Below are 16,337 nucleotides of genomic sequence, written 5' to 3'. Positions count from 1 at the left end.
TCTCATCTGAAAAAATTGGCAGAAAAAATTTAATGTTTTTTTTTTTTCAACTTGAACGAAGCTGTGTTGAAGTATTAAATATTTTTATTTTCAAGCGGATGATTTGCATTTCCGTTATGCGCATACGGATCGCATTGACAGGAGCAGTGCGCATCCATCAAACATGGCGGAAAGGTATTTGATGAATAATGCGTTAATTCGGTATGCCCTAGAATTTTTTTCTAGTCGAATCGTACAAATTCAATACGTGCGTCTAATTTATGATAATCTCGCGGTTAAATTTGGACTATTATTGGGCTATTAACTGTTTAGCATCTCGTAGAGAGGAGTGTACTAACGGTAGGCTTCCGGTATGAGTTTCGTGAACGTTCAGTTTCGAAGATGGCCATTTTGGCGGGTGACGTGGTTTTTGCGCCAAGAGAATGATGATTGTGATGATTCATGAAGAGCCGTGTTACTTAATAAGATAGTGGTACATCGTATATTTTGAATGGAATCGTCGAAGGTTGTTAGAAACACCAGGAAGAATGGTCAAAATGAAATGATAAGCATAAGTGAAATAGATAATAATATTGATTTGTACCGCCGGACGGTAAATAGTTGATCCGCTGTGTACGGACGGCTTTGGTTGGCATCGGGGAGGGGGCAATGCACCATGGGAACAATTTGCGACAAGCGCATGCGCAGCTCAGTTTACAGTTGGAGCTTGGAAGAAAATGGCGTCAGCTAAGTTTCTGGAGGAAGCTCTGAGCACGGACGTCGATGAATCCGCAGTAAACGCATTGGTGGGCTCTCTTGAAACGCAACTCGTAACCTCAACGCCAGATGGTCCCGGTCACCAAGCAAGTTCCGTATCGGTTGCCCAGCAAAATCATCAGGTGAATAGTGCTATATCCAACGGAGGTACTATCACCGCGGTACAGCCACAGAAACATGGGGTTGCCAACGGTGGCGGTGCTACGACGGTGAACAGTCTCATGCCCCAGGAAGTCACGAAGTCTATCACCACGAGTACTTTGCTCCCAGTTAATGTGGTTACCTCGAATACCGTCGCCTCCCAGGTAACCACTCAGCAACACTCTCAACCAGGAATACCCTCTGCTGTCTATGTCAACCAAGTAACTGCTAACCAAGTCACTACCAATCAGACAGCAAATATATCTAGTTTGGCCAAGACGCATGAGTCTGTCAAAATTATATATCCCAGTGTTGGCCAGGTCATAGCAGCAACAGGGGCTGCTAATGTAAACAATAAGATATCGTTTCCTACTCACACTGTTGGACAGTTAGCCAATGGTACATTGGGCATCACATCACCAGCAGTGTTACAGACAACGGCTAATGTTGTATCCAATATTGGCTCTGTCAACCAGACAGGAAATCAAACAATCGCTGGAGTAAATAAGTCAACTGGAACAGCTCTAGTGATAAAGACTAGTGTAGCACCTGGTGGTATGGTTTCCGTCCCGATGTCTGTTCCTGTTTCTGTTGCTGGCAATGCTGTCAGCACAGCATTGCAGGGGAAAGCTGGTGTTACTTCTACCATAGTACCCAGTAATGTACAGATTCTTAATGTAAATACAATGAGGCCGAGCACGCCGGTGGCTGGCCAGCAAGCAGCAAAACAGGTGGCCTCTAGGGTGGTTATTGGTCAACACATGGTTAGCAGAGCTGGAGCTCCAGGGGTAAGAAAAACTTCTTTTATTATAATTTTCATTCAATAATTTGAATTTTAATAATCACTATCTATACATATCAGTATGATTATATCATTTTATCCTTTGCATTTATACAGATAACGCTTCAAGCGGTTCATGGTCTTCAACCTGGCACTCAAGGTCATTTGTTATTAAAAACAGAAAATGGACAATATCAATTATTAAGGGTAGGTCCTGCTGTTCCCACTGCTGGTACACCTGCAGGTACTACTGTTACTCCGAATAGTATAACCGGAAATGCAGTTGTCACAGGGCCTACTGCAGGCACTACCTATCGGCTTGCGTCTGTGCCAGCAGTAAGTAGGCTGAACACTCAGTTCACAGGCCCACCACTCACCACCATAAGAAAACCAATTCAGGTGACGCACTCTCTTACCTCTTACAAGACTCAGTGTAGTGCTATTGTAGAAACTTGTTGGTTTGTGATTTTAGTTTATTGGAATGTCATTATTGCTGCTATATCTACAAAAGTTTTATTTCTTTAACTTTCATGTGTTTATTGATTATTACAATAAGAGTCTTATTTATTTTGGCTTGCATTCTATTTTTAGTAGATAACGTCAAACTATAGAGTGTATCTTTCTTCAAACAATTTGCATGTGATACTGGCTTCTGGGGTTAGATAAATATTCTACAGTACAAAAACTCTTTCCATGGATGTAATTCTCTTACAAAATTTGGAGGATTTCCTTTATCTATAAACAATGATCAATAAATTACAATTTCAAGTAAATCATGTTTAGTGCTTTGAGAACAAAATAAGAGTCTGTATAAGGTACACAGGTGCATTCATAGTCACCAAAAGTAAAAAAAAACTAATAAGCATTTCATTCATTAACTTAGCAATTATAGTAATTAAATATTGAAATACTTAATTCAATGATATACTTGTTATTTTGCATGAAAAAGCTTCATCTCATCTTTATCACAAGTAGATTTGTTACAAGTAGAAATTACTTAAAATGTAGGTATAAATAATATTGTTTTTTTTACATAGACTGCTGTGGCAAATGTGACTACGGCAACCACTACGCCAGCAATAGTTACAACTGCTACGACTACAGCTCCCTCGATTCCTGTTTCAACTGTTCAAAGTGTTCAGACTGTTCAGACAGCTGCACCGGTAAGAAGACTTATAATACCTTATTTTTAATGGGTTGCATTATCAGAGCAGCCTATAAGAATAATTTTTCACGATTTTACAATTTTAGCGCCAAACCGCAGATAATACCAAAGAAAAGTGCCGTAAGTTCTTAGCAAATTTATTAGAATTGTCTAGTCGGGAACCTAAAGCAGTGGAACGAAATGTTCGGACTTTGATACAAGAGTTAATCGATGTTAAAGTTGAGCCAGAAGAATTTTGTGATAGACTTGAAAAATTGTTAAACGCGTCTCCGCAACCATGTTTGATCGGATTTTTGAAGAAAAGCTTGCCTCTTCTACGACAATCTCTCGTTACGAAAGAGCTGGTAATCGATGGGATTCGACCTCCTCCGGCGAGTGTTGTTTTCTCTATAGCCTCAGCGACACCAGTTGTTACACAGGTAATTTTTATTAATTATCAGCAGTTTATAACAATAGAGGATATTACAATTAACTGATTATTTATAGCAGAATCAGATAAGACCAACTGTAGCCGTGGCATCAACAGTTCCTGTGACCACGGTATCTCCAGCAACGCATGTTCGAGTAATGGCCCCTCTTCCTGCGACGACAACAACGTTGCCGAGACCCCCTCAGCCAGTACCACAGAGACTGGTTAGTTTCGAAAGCCAAATTTTACGCACCTATAACTACGATAAATAGTTTAAATAAATAACTTTTATGTGTTTTTTTTAGATACGACCTGTAACAACAGTCGTACGCAGTCCAGCAACGACGTATACAGTAAAGTCAACTGTGGCGGTAACTGGAATTCGACCTACAGCGCCTACTGTCCAGAAGGCACCAACAACCACTGTTACACAAGTTGTTAAAACAGTAACTACACCCAGCCAAGTTAAGACAGTTAACACTGCCACGACCTTGAATAAAGCCGCAGTGCCTTCCCTCGTACCAAAGCCCACTGCCAAGGAGAAAGAGAAAAAGACTTTTTCATCCGCAGGCTATACGTAAGCCGAGTGCTAAATTTTATAAACTTTAATCAGTTGAATTAAACGCGCGCGACAGATTCTCACGATTTTTTTCTTTTAAGTGGTGATGACGATATAAACGATGTAGCAGCTATGGGTGGAGTAAATCTTGCTGAGGAATCTCAAAGAATTCTCGGTTCCACTGAATTTGTAGGAACGCAAATCAGATCTTGCAAGGACGAGATCTTCCTACACTTGTCTCCACTGCAACAAAGAATTAAACAAATAGGTACATAATACTTTCTATCGTTTTCCTTTCTTTTTATTAAAATTTAATAAATATGTTATGACATGGGTGATTTTATTTTTTTTCTGCAGTTTCCAGTTATGGGTTAGATGAACCTAACCAAGAAGTTGCAGCGTTAATTTCACATGCTGCACAGGAGAGGTTAAAAAATTTAATAGAGAAATTGGCGGTGATAGCAGAACATAGAATAGACCTTATAAAGGTACGACTGATATTATTTTTATTTTTCAAATCATATTGGTATTCTGAATTTTATTTTTTAAAATGTTTTCTTTATGATTTAGGTTGACCCAAGATACGAAGTAACGCAAGACGTCAGAGCGCAGTTGAAATTTTTAGAGGATCTGGATAGAGTCGAACGCAGAAGGCACGAAGAGCAAGAGCGAGAATTATTGTTGAGAGCAGCTAAAAGTCGTGCGAAAACAGAGGATCCCGAACAAGCCAAGTTAAAAGCAAAAGCCAAGGAAGTGAGTAAAAGATAATTTTATAATAAAATTTAGGATAAAATTGAAGGGGAATTAGATAATGAGTATATAAACGAATCTTTGATAATTTTATTTTAAGATGCAACGTGCGGAGATGGAAGAGCTTCGGCAGCGAGAAGCAAATTTAACAGCACTGCAAGCTATTGGTCCTCGCAAAAAACCGAAATTAGACGCAGGAGGATCAGCCAGCAGTCCAGGAAGTAATTCTGGTTTGAATACATCGACCACGGGGATGAACAGACAAATGCCACTGAGACCACGCTTGAAGAGAGTGAACTTTAGAGACTTGTTGTTCCTTTTGGAACAAGAAAAGGAAACGTGTAGAAGTACGACTCTGTATAAATCATGCTTGAAGTGATGTTCTATGAAGGGCAGGAACTGTTGTGACTCGCCCGTTGTCTGGCGCTCTATGTATTATTACATGGTCTGGTGTGAGCTGGTCTCAGTGGGCCTTGATGAATGGTATGACATCACTGTTGTACGTTGCACCGTAGGGTGTTTCATAAACCGTGCATAATGAAACTCATTGCGGATCAACTTAGTGATATCAGAAACATTTATAATCAGGTATTTCTATGATGAAGATCCTAAGCTTCCCAACTGTAAATGACTGAAAATTTTTTAAATGTAATATAAATAGATTGTTCTTTATTTTTCAACGCAGGAACATTACGTCGTCTAAAAGGATCAATGTATATGAGAACGTGTTCCATTATTAGTCTCGAAATAGTTTCTCAGTAAGAATGGTGTGCGTCTGTAATCGAGTATGATTGTGTGGTTGTATACGAAAATACTTCTTATGTGGAATGTGAATGTATAACGAGTGCATGAGTGTACATTGTCATATTATGTATATGCTTGCTACGATGTATCACTTGACTTATACTTTTGGACATTGTACCGCTAGAATACCGCGTGCAAGTTTTGTTAAAATAGTAGATAATATTTTTACAAATCTAATATAATAATATACCACGAGCACATTGTCCAAAAAGTATGGAATGATTTGTACAATACCTTACACATAAATGCTGCATAGTAATAATTTCAATGTTGGTACAACAGAATATAGCTACTCGACTATTCTCCACCATCAAATGGAATTGTTATTGGTATATTATGTTGTAATCTACATTTTCAGTGTTTATAAAACTAGCTGTTACGTTTTTTTATTAAAGAAATATTTACAAAAGTAAAATTACAACTATTTTTCCGCGATCGACGTTAATTTATTTATATTTCCTCTTTGGAATCTGTCAAGGTTCTGATAATCGTAAGAATGAAAAACCGTACATTGTGCATAATGATGAATGAACTCTAACGAAATTCAAAGTGTGTACCTGATTTTTATGTAAAAGGGAAAAATTGATGCAAATGTGCGCATATGCCTATATTGCTATATGAACCAACTTATAAAGATTTTTTGAGATTTTTGTTTATACATCTTCACAGACGAGTGTTTATTTATGCAATCAAAAAATTATGTCGATGGGGCAAAAGTCTTATTTGTAAGAACGCTTGACAATTGGGCAATGACGCAATCAATAACTGATTGTATAGTAAATATTGTCAGAGTTCGAATGTTCTAAGCTACTATTTACAGTGAAATTGGTTTTAATTCGTTTAACTTTTCCATCTACATATATCCGTAACATTTTTAGGTACTGAAGACATTGTTGCATCGACCGAGATAAAGATTGTTTTTTTCAATAATGCTACAAGAAAAGTGATTTCATATGTAGTTACACAGGCACGTCTAGCTCATATCAATCTAGCAAACGAGAAACTTCAAGGGCCCCCAATTCATTAACAAAGATGTTTAAACGTGCAAATTAGTATTATTATTAATGTCACCACTACTATTATTTTTATCGATATACACATGAAGTGTGAAAAATTGCATTTATAGACGTTAGGTTTTCTATGAAAATAATTAAATTTCATGTTTGATCGATCTCATAAGATTTTTAACAAGTCTATTATTTTCCGATAATATTTGTTCTAGGAGTAATTTGAGAGGAAGGTGAGTTTGATGGTTCGTCGAAGCGCATTAGAAAGATCAAAAAATTTAATTTGTGTAAATATAACTTGACTAGAGAAACTTCACATTCGCGCAACATAAAGTAAAAGGAACTTGTATCATACTATAAGTTTACAGCACATCAGTTGTAAGGAAATGTTTGTGTTTATTTAGTGTTCCTATCTGCGATTGTCATTTTTATAAATTTGACGAAGAAGCTATTGAATCAGGTGCGACAGGACAAGTTGGATAGCAGATAGTCGTCAGCAGTAGTGTTCTATAGAGCGAAGGGCAAAAAAATTTCAAAATATATAGAGTGTACGGCATTCTCTTTACTACCGATTAGGTGAGGTATTCATTATAATTAAATATATTATACAGAAATGTAAAAAAAAAAAAAATAACAAAGAAACGAATAAGAATCACGCAAGCAACCAATAATGGTATAGCAGTTTTTTGGTACAGTATGCTATTTTTACAAATTGTATTGAATAAGTCGTAGATATGAGAGAAATAAAAACGAACAAAAGAGTTTCTGCAAGGAATTCCCTTCTTATACTTGTTCACGAATTTTTATACTTTTATCTCATCGGTAGTCGAGCTTGCATGGATTATAATATAGTAATTATCCCGGCGTTTTCTGGATGAGAGGGGAGAGGCGTATAATGTCCGGCATTACGCGCAGATGCTGGTGTATATATTGTAATGGGCGTATAGATAGAGATTCAGCTGTCGGTTCGTATGGGGAAGTTTGTCGGGCTCGTCCGAGAAGTTGCGTATTTTCCATGGGAAGACAATGGAGGGAAGCTCGAATTTCAAACTGTCTTCAGAGCTGACTTGCCAAAGGCTAGTTAGGCTTGTATCGCGAGCGGGCCGGGCAGGACCCGGGGCGTTTCAGAAATGGAATATAATCAAGCGAGCTAGCAAGCGAGCGGGTTCGAGGGATGACAGCCTCGGGCCTCCGGGTTGCTCGAGGCTTCGCGGATATTGAGTTCACCGTTGCCATAGAAACGACAGCCTCCGGCGACGACGTTTGTGCGCTTTATCCCTTATACCTGCGGTTACGTCATCAGCGCCCAGCGTTCTCCAGATAGTTTTTCTCTCAGTTCTCTACGGCCCCTCAAGAAATCCCGTCTATTACTCTAAGGGAAAAGAGTACATTTCTTTATAGCATAAAAATGAATTTTATGAAAACCCATCGAGTGCGTTTCACTGAATTTTTAATGAAAAATATATCTACACAAACATATTCATTTTGTCCTTTGAAGTCCTCGCTGGCTGACTGACTGACTGGGGGTGGATCCGCTACCGAAAGCATCTATTGTTGTTTATATACGTTTATCAGACAGTCCAGCCGTTCTTCCAGTTTCTTCCTCGATTATTAAGCTCAGAGCCGCACAAAAGACGTCCTTTACGGACACCCCGCATTGTTACAGCTTGCTATTAATTTCATCAAACCAAGATCATTGTGTTTCTATAATGTTTCTTTATGAAAAATGAAGAGGAAGGATCGAATAAAGCTTGATTTTTCTATCACTGTTGAAATTTAAAGTAACAAATGCTTTATTAAATGAGAAATGTTCTTAAAGAATCATAATAGTTTTTTCTATTCGTATATTTTGCTCCAATCATATGGAAGCGAGGCTGCGGTAAATCTCGAAACGATCAATCGTTCGAGGAAAAATTCAATTTTAAAATCAATTTTTCATACACAATTTAACGAGCTTTGTCTTAATTAAATGGCGATGAGATCAACGCTTCGTTGTCGAACCTTTCGATCAAAGTCTCAGCTTTCTTAATAAGTACATAGTATATTATACTACATATATTTATAATATAGATACACGTCCATCCGCGATATTTACAATAATTAGTATGGCATTTAAATACATATAAGTACAGCTTATCGAATAAAGAAAATGTTGAAAAGCAGCCACTCTCGAGGATAGATCGTCACAGTGATGTCGCGAATCGTACAGCTAATTCAATAAGTTAAGCTCGCGCGCCATATAAAACTCCAACCAACCATTAATTTAACAGTCTTGATACCCTGAAGTGCACCACCCGTCTATGTACGTCACGTTGCGTTAACGTAAGTTCTGAACGAGCGTAGAATTTTGCAGAGATCGAGTAATTCGTGAGCGACCATTTTCGGAAGATTTAAAATTTGGCGGGAAAAGGGTAATGGCGGTGCACGGTTCCGGAAGATGAATTTTATTGAGAGTCCAGCTTCCTGGACGGGGGATGAATGCGTCATGTGGTTACGGCTTGGCGGACGAAGAGATATTCGGAGAATTGTTGGCCCTCGACACCTCCTCCGTTGCTGGCAACGACCCGGAAGCCGGCATTCAGCAACCTGGTTATGGCTTGCACGGAGTTGAGCTTGCAGTACCCATTGAGGGGAAATCGAATGACGTGCCTGGCGTCCTGCTGGTGCCAGGCGACGCCTGAACGGGCGTCGATCACTGCCTGCGTCGTCTCCGGGAAAACCTCGTCCAGAAGAGCACGTCCACCCGACAGCATCACCCTCTCGCCCAGATCCGGACTCACGTGGAGGGCCACGCACTCGTAGCTGCAGCTGCCCTCGATCCCTTTCAGTTTCTCCGACTCGCGACCACCTGGACATCCTCCGCTCGAACGACTGCCCAGGGACTGACTACCTGGTGGAGAATTCGTCGAGGACGTCGTCGATCCATTTTTTATCCGTTCTTTCTTCATCTGCTCCAGTTGACGACACATCGCTGTAAATTAATGTCCAACATTATCCAATTATAAATACAGACTAGAGACTCGTTCCTCGTGTGGCATATGCTAGGTGGTACTTCGTTTAGAATGATTTACTATCGCCCATACGAGGGATTTTTCTTTTCCAAGCTGGTCGAGGAATCAAATTACCGTAGAAATTGAAACTGTCTGATCTAACGAGACTCCATCGCTCTTCGGATAGGAATAGATCGATCATCGACATTTATTATACCATCTTGATAATTCGAGATATTCGTAATACACTCTTTCCATTTGTAACGTGCATTTGGATATTTGTATCGTTCGTCGAGTCTACAGCAATTATGTAGCAAATATATTTGAAGTGTATGCTATACCTCTTGTACATGAAATAGAGTTTAACCACGTTTTTATAGTTTTTAAAGAGCCTCGTAATTTTTATAGTTTTACTGTTTAGTATTTGTTATGCGAGTAGTGGCTGTTTAGAGAAGTATTTTTTTGCTGATATAGTTTGTCAAACTTACGTTCTATGTCAAAATATCGTGCCTCTTCCAGCAAAAGGTCCAGATCCGAGAAATTATCTGGGATGAGCAGTCGGGAGTTTCGCATGAAATTCAGAATATGACGAAACATTCCACCATCTCTATCGATGAAGTAATGCTGCTTCAGAGAATCCAGGACGATGGGGATGCTGCCGTTGAAGAGTTTGGCTAGTCTCGATTCCGGATATCTGCAAGAATTATCGTACAATTATGTATTAAAAGATCAATTTCATCTTTCAATGGACACGGTAAATACAGTTATTAAAATCACTGATAAGAGTTATGTATAATGACGGCGCACAGGAGTTTACTGACCGGGCTCAACCAGGTCATAAAGATAAGCCGAGATAAAACATTCAGTTTTACGATATTGACTGGCAGGTGCCGAATTTTCCAGTCACCTGCTGAAATCCCTCAGATAAGAGAGGTCTGCACCTGCTCTCTTGCAAAATGTTCATTCGTCAATTTAAATAAAATAGCCAAATTTACGATGCGTTTTTTCAGCTTTATTTTCAGTTTATGTTTAAACACGTACACTTATATAAATTAATATGTTTCTTTTATATTGTAGTTGATATGTTAAAATAGTGTGATAAACGTAGTCCTTAATTTGAGCTTGCATTGTGCATTAATTAATTTGTCTCTGTTGTGTTTGGTAAGCTTGATTAAGTCAAATGTCGTAATACCATCACGTATGAGAATGCATTATGTATTACCTTGAATAAGAATTGTTTTGTTAATATTTTATTTCACACAGGTATAGTTTATTTTGAAATTTACCATGCGAAAGCAGTCAATCGACAGAGTATACAAATTGTATGTGTTCAGTGAACACGGCTTATCGCATTTTCTCATTACTATAATAAGTAATTTTTGTATGCTCGGGCTAACATAAATCCATGGACCGAAATACCTAAAATATAGTTAAAAATGAAGTAAGGGCGATTGAATACAAAATTGTCGATTACTAACGCTCTATTCGCCACATCATGACTCAAATCTATCAACTTTTGACCAATCATGGAATTTAGCAGAGAGGTCCCTAAGGCAAGGAATGAGGCTACTATCGAGGTGTAGTCAGTTATCTAAGGAATGAGCGAGGATATTATTGACTACAAGAAAATTATACTTGTAATTTTATCAATTATCTCAATTACCTCTGGATTGGTGGCAATATAAACCGAGGAACAGATTAATACACCTAACACCAATAATGCCAAGGCAAAAGCTGGATTATACAACTGTTGCATTCTGAATGAAAACCTAGAAAAAATCATTCAATAGTAGATATATATAGTATAAGGAAAAACTACATTGGATCATTATACTAACTCCAATGCCATACGGTGGCGCTGCATACATAGAAAGAAAGATCGAGCGTAAGTTTCATTTAACATCTGTTGATCCTTATGAATGTCTTCCAAAGGAATAGCATTGTCTAATCGATATCTGTTTGTTGTCACAGGTTAGATTAATGTAAAATGTTTAGAATTGATAACTAGATAGCGTATAAAATTATGTTTAATTCTCACCCAATCAAATCAAGCATTCCAAAGATATGAAACATATGTACAATGAACATGCTTTGCACGGTAGTGCCAAAAAAGAATATGATTGTAGTTGACGCTGACATTATGGACAGTGAAAAAAAATGATTAAACGTACTTTTTTCTTTAATAAAGAAGTACTCCACATGAAAAGGGAGCTGTGCATTGCGGGATTCATTCAATGGAAGGATTAAGTCGAGGAATTTTAATCCGAAAAGGAAGTAAATATTAAATACAAGCAAACCCAACAATAAACAACCTACAAAAGATTTTTCATTAAAAAGCTCATTAAATATCTATACGGTGAGAATTGTTCATACACAACAGTAATTTTGATATATAATTCCCATATTCTGCATATTCTTGTTTTATTTTTATTTCAATACTATTCATTTCTGTCTGCCAATCACTTTCCATTAGGACCCATAAATCTGTATACTAAAAGATCCAATTTTAATGCTTAAAGTTGTTTATTACTAGACTTACACTTACCCGATGGCGGTACATGCTCGCATAAAAGCATATTATCGATACTGTTGTAGCACCAATAAGTATTGGAGTTTCTTTAATTATATAATTAATATCTAAAGATGAATTCATAAGTGTATGCAGGTGACATAATAATTCGAAGATAACTAAACTCAGTAGACCGTATCTTCGGATTAGACCTTTTTTCTTATTTTCTGTCGGCCAAAGGCCAAATAAATTCATACAAATTTTGTTTATTTTATAAAAAGCATAGAAAGAAAAATCTTCTTCTTGTCCAGACATTATTACTAGAACCTTCAGAGAGCTGACATTGAATGTTATTTATTTCGTGAACTTTACCTTAGGCAACTTTCATTTAGTCTCTTATGAAATTGTAAAATAATTCAGTCTCTTTTTTTCGCAATAATCGCTCGAGATTTCCAAGAAAATTATTTCTACCTCGCGTGGCTTAATTCAATTTCTTTTTTCCCTCATCTATTCTAATGAATAATTTCATAATAGCTTTTGTGACTTTTTCTTAGAATAATATATTTTGCACATGCGTAGTTACCAAGGAGTTACCCTTGCAGTACTGCAGCAACCACAGAAGAGTGAACATTAATTTAGACCAAAGTGTAATTCCGAAATATACAGCCTTACAAAAATATTCTAAAAGGATATAATGAAAACTATATTAGTATTTTCTAATAATGATACAGATAGCTCATTATAATATTATTGATTGAAAATACCATGAACAATCGGTAACTGCGATTCCTTATGAAAATTGAAATCGAAAGAAATATTTTGTATTCCTTCAAAATGTTATTGGGATATGTGATTTTGTAAGAAGATTGGAATAGAACGGAGCAAGAGTCGGTTTCGAAGGGCCAGAAGCTGTCATGTGCAAGGGAGTAGACTAACCCTTCGACCAAAATTTGAGAGTTCTATTCTGATATGGGAAGGATTGAATATTATTAGCGTGAGTATGGTTATTATGCCAAATAAGCTGTGGGATAGAATTAATCATTAGGCTGTTAGATCGCTGTATCGTAAGATTTGGCAGAACGGATGAGCTTGAACCAAACCTTGCCAAATGAAACGAATCCAATTAATCAGTGATGAAATGTTCAGATACTCGTTGATTATATATATATATATATGTATTAGAATTTTAAAATGTTTACAATAATTTTCTTTCTAAAAAAGATTAAAAATGATTTTCAATAAGGTCAACAAAAGAAAAATATTATGACTTTATATGGTTTCGTAAAAATTCAATGGAAAAAATATTACAGGACCGATTATTATAATTCTATTAAAGAAAAGGAACTGTTCGAGGAAGATAATAATTTAAATGATAAGATTTAAATAAAAGAGAAAATAGGAAAGTGGACGTTGGGAATTGTAATGTTGGATGGCTTATAGTAATTTACGGTGTAACAAGACAGCTCTATGGTTCCGAAAGATGCCAATCCTATAAGGGTTGTCTAGTTATCTTTTTCGACCTGTTCAAATCCGTGCAGTACTTTTTATTAAGTTTTTTAACACTACGAGCGGTACTAATTGGGGCAATCCATTTTTTGTAATTAAACGTAAACATGCATCTTTTGCATACCTATTCAATTTTAAAGAAATATAAAATGATTCGTGTATTATTTCCAACAGTGATTAATTTTGTAAAAACTGTATAGATTTGGTAAAAACTTGAAATGTTTTGATGGCACAAAGACCTGACAACTATTTGAAATAAATGTTGATAATATTTGTATATTCTGTGTAATAATAGCTTCAACTCTTGTACACTTAAGAACAATTGCGTAATACACATTTAAATTATACGTCAACTAGTATGTTTCTTTTACATTAATTCTAACACATATTTATACTAATAATAAAATTGAGTTTGCATAGTAAGATTATTCTTTTTTCCTCATGATGGTTCGGATTGATTAAGTAAAATTTCGCATTACCATCACGTAAGAGATTGTAGTATGCATTACCTTGAAAATAAAATTTTCCTCCTGATTTTCCTAATCAAGGATTATATTTCTTTCAACTTACCATTCGAAAGCAATCGACTGATAAAGAACACAAATTGTATACGGTCAATTCACATGGTTTACTAGATTTTCTCATTAATATAATAAGCAGTTTCTGAATTCTCGGGTCGACATAGATCCATGGACTGAAATATCTAAAAAATAATAAACAATAATATAAAAGTGATTGAAAATAATTCTTTAATACTAACGCTTTATCCGGCAATACGCCACTCATATCTATCAATATTTGACCAATCATTGTATTTGCAAAGAAAAAACCGACGAGGACCAACGATGTTATTACTGCGGTGTATTCCCATACCTAGAAATCATCAACGATAATAATAACCTTCTGAAAAAGAATCATATATATTATTAATAATCACCCCTGGAGTAATGACAATGTAAAGCGCGGGGCTGAATATAAAAATGGAAACCGTTAATGACCCGATAAATATTGGTTGATATAACTTTTCTATTCCTAATGAATATCTGAAAAATACCATTTATTAATACATATAAGATTATTTAATGAATTAACGAATACTAACTCCAGTGCCTTGCGGTGACGTTGTATGCATAAAATTAAAGATTGAAAGTAAGCTTTATTTATATTCTTTTGATCCATTTGCTTGTGTTCCAGTGGGATGGCATTAATCAATCGATATCTGCTTGCGCTCACAGATGAAATTAATAAAATTGATAAGAATTAAGCGCGATAAAAACGTCTATAAATTCTTACCCTATTAAGTCAAACATTCCAACAATGTGCAGCATGTGCACTACGAATAAACTTTCAATAGCGCTGCCAAGAATGAATAAATATACGGTTGTTGCTGACATTATAGAAAATGCCAAATAATGAATGAACATATCGTTTTCTTTGTAAAAGAAGTATCGTGTAGGAAAAGGAAGTACTGGATGACGGGACTCATTTAGTGGAATGATAATGTCGAGAATTTTCCAGCTACATGCAAAGTACCCAACGAATATTATTAAAGCTATCATAACGCCATCTGAAAACGATTTTTTATTAAAGCCGAATGTTAAATGCAGACTAGAGAAGCTATTCATACATAATAAAAGTTTTGAAATAATCTGTGCATATTTCGCATATTCTTGTTTTATCTTTATTTCGGCACTATTCATTTCTGAATACCAGTCATTTTCCATTAGGGTCAATAAATCTGCAAGCTAAACAAACCAATATTATCCTGTAGATATTTCCATATTATACATTCGGTGGCTTACCCGATCATTATATATGCCTACGTAACAGCCGACTAAAAATACAGTTGCTGATCCAATTAGTAATGGTCCAGACGTACTTAAAGAAATTATATCGTTGGTAGATGTGGCGAGCCAATATGTATGGCATAATATGTCGAATCCAGATACTGCCAGCATACTATATCTTCGAATCAAAACACTTACACGTTGCTCAGTTGGCCACTGACCAAGTACATCGAGCCAAAATTTGTTTATTTTATAAAAACTAAAGATACGAATATTTTCTTCCAGCCTCAACATTTGTACCAGAACTTTTACCAAGTTGACATTCACTATTATTTATTCGCAAACTTTATCTTAGGTAGCTGTTTTTTAGTCTTTTACAATGTCGTAAAATAATTAATTTTCTATCTTCTGTAATATTCGGTAGAGTTTTCCAAGAAATTATTTCTACATCCTGCGGATTAAGTCAATTGCATTTTTTCCTTCAGTATTCTAATGAAAAAATTTAGAACAGCTTTTCTGATCTTTTTTTAGTGTATTTTATTTTGCACGATCGTAGTTGATAAAAGGTTATCCCTATAGTACTGTGGCAACCATAGGAGAATTAACATTAACTTAGACTAAAATCTTCTTTCGGGATAAAATGAATCAGAAAATATTCTATAGGAATACGAATAAAACTAGTATTTTTTTTAACATTGACAGGACGGTGGTTTTAAGAATAAATGTCATTTCGGAATTTGTAAAATTTTCACTTTTTGACACCTATGTGTATGTATTCGATTTTACTCTAATTACGTACTCCTGAAATTCCTTTGTTTTATTTAGCCTTTTTCAATAATTTAATCCACTTTAAACTTTGTTTGAAAATTAGAAGACATTTATGTTAAATTGCATATGTTCAATTATTTCGAAATATCATTAATGTCAATTATAACTTTTATTCTTAACACATCAAAGGAATAGTTAATTTTGACCACCCTTGTGTACAACCTAAATATATTCTTGCAATCGGTATTGGTATCGTTTGCACGGTGACCAGTACATTTAATTCCAATATATTTCCTTATAACTTTTGAATAAAAATGTAGTAGAAGATGTGCATCATAGTAAATTAAAGGTAAAAAATTGCATTTGATAATAAATCGGTTTGAAAAATTAAATGTTCGCATATTT

General features: G+C 35.9%; 4 protein-coding genes across 7 annotated transcripts in view; 1 reads left to right on the top strand and 3 right to left on the bottom strand.

Moving 5' to 3' along the window:
* Window positions 1–195: 195 nt before the first annotated feature.
* On the top strand, window positions 196–5,800 carry LOC136778783 (transcription initiation factor TFIID subunit 4-like). 4 transcript variants are annotated; one of them, XM_066735892.1, is made up of 10 exons: window positions 196–1,685; window positions 1,796–2,077; window positions 2,716–2,841; window positions 2,930–3,262; window positions 3,333–3,476; window positions 3,558–3,829; window positions 3,913–4,079; window positions 4,169–4,299; window positions 4,382–4,564; window positions 4,662–5,800. In XM_066735892.1, the coding sequence occupies exons 1-10, from the start codon at window positions 717–719 to the stop codon at window positions 4,938–4,940; spliced, it is 2,886 nt and encodes a 961-aa protein (XP_066591989.1). In that variant the 5' UTR covers window positions 196–716; the 3' UTR covers window positions 4,941–5,800. The 4 variants fall into 4 exon arrangements, with proteins under 4 accessions (XP_066591989.1, XP_066591988.1, XP_066591991.1 ...); XM_066735891.1 differs by having other exon boundaries at window positions 198–1,685; window positions 3,330–3,476; XM_066735894.1 differs by having other exon boundaries at window positions 199–1,685; window positions 1,796–1,885; window positions 3,330–3,476.
* A 2,347-nt stretch (window positions 5,801–8,147) lies between these two features.
* Window positions 8,148–16,337, bottom strand: part of twz (BTB/POZ domain-containing protein twz) — a 41,995-nt gene continuing 33,805 nt past the window's right edge. Inside the window, exons 4-5 of the mRNA XM_066736318.1 lie at window positions 9,851–10,056; window positions 8,148–9,343 (exon numbers count right to left, since the gene is read on the bottom strand). Of these exons, the coding sequence (XP_066592415.1) occupies window positions 8,856–9,343; window positions 9,851–10,056 (694 nt within the window). The 3' untranslated portion in view covers window positions 8,148–8,855. The remainder of the gene's footprint in view (window positions 9,344–9,850; window positions 10,057–16,337) is intronic.
* On the bottom strand, window positions 10,119–11,378 carry LOC136779036 (odorant receptor 10-like). The gene is made up of 4 exons (XM_066736326.1): window positions 11,201–11,378; window positions 11,026–11,131; window positions 10,841–10,953; window positions 10,119–10,781 (listed from the first exon to the last, which is right to left on the bottom strand). Exons 1-4 carry the CDS (start codon window positions 11,263–11,265, stop codon window positions 10,613–10,615), a joined length of 453 nt encoding a protein of 150 aa, XP_066592423.1. The 5' UTR covers window positions 11,266–11,378; the 3' UTR covers window positions 10,119–10,612.
* On the bottom strand, window positions 13,790–15,893 carry LOC136779151 (putative odorant receptor 71a). Its single transcript, XM_066736552.1, has 10 exons — window positions 15,834–15,893; window positions 15,543–15,615; window positions 15,180–15,490; window positions 15,005–15,122; window positions 14,671–14,944; window positions 14,480–14,596; window positions 14,315–14,420; window positions 14,138–14,250; window positions 13,948–14,080; window positions 13,790–13,886 (listed from the first exon to the last, which is right to left on the bottom strand). Exons 1-10 carry the CDS (start codon window positions 15,891–15,893, stop codon window positions 13,836–13,838), a joined length of 1,356 nt encoding a protein of 451 aa, XP_066592649.1. The 3' UTR covers window positions 13,790–13,835.

This window comes from Prorops nasuta, unplaced genomic scaffold, assembly GCF_024137725.1.
Source record: "Prorops nasuta isolate Cenicafe-Biocafe unplaced genomic scaffold, Cenicafe_Pnas_1.2 PNAS00015, whole genome shotgun sequence".
NCBI lineage: Eukaryota > Metazoa > Arthropoda > Insecta > Hymenoptera > Bethylidae > Prorops > Prorops nasuta.
Note: the sequence above shows the minus strand (reverse complement) of the source record. Positions and strands in the feature narration are given on the sequence as shown.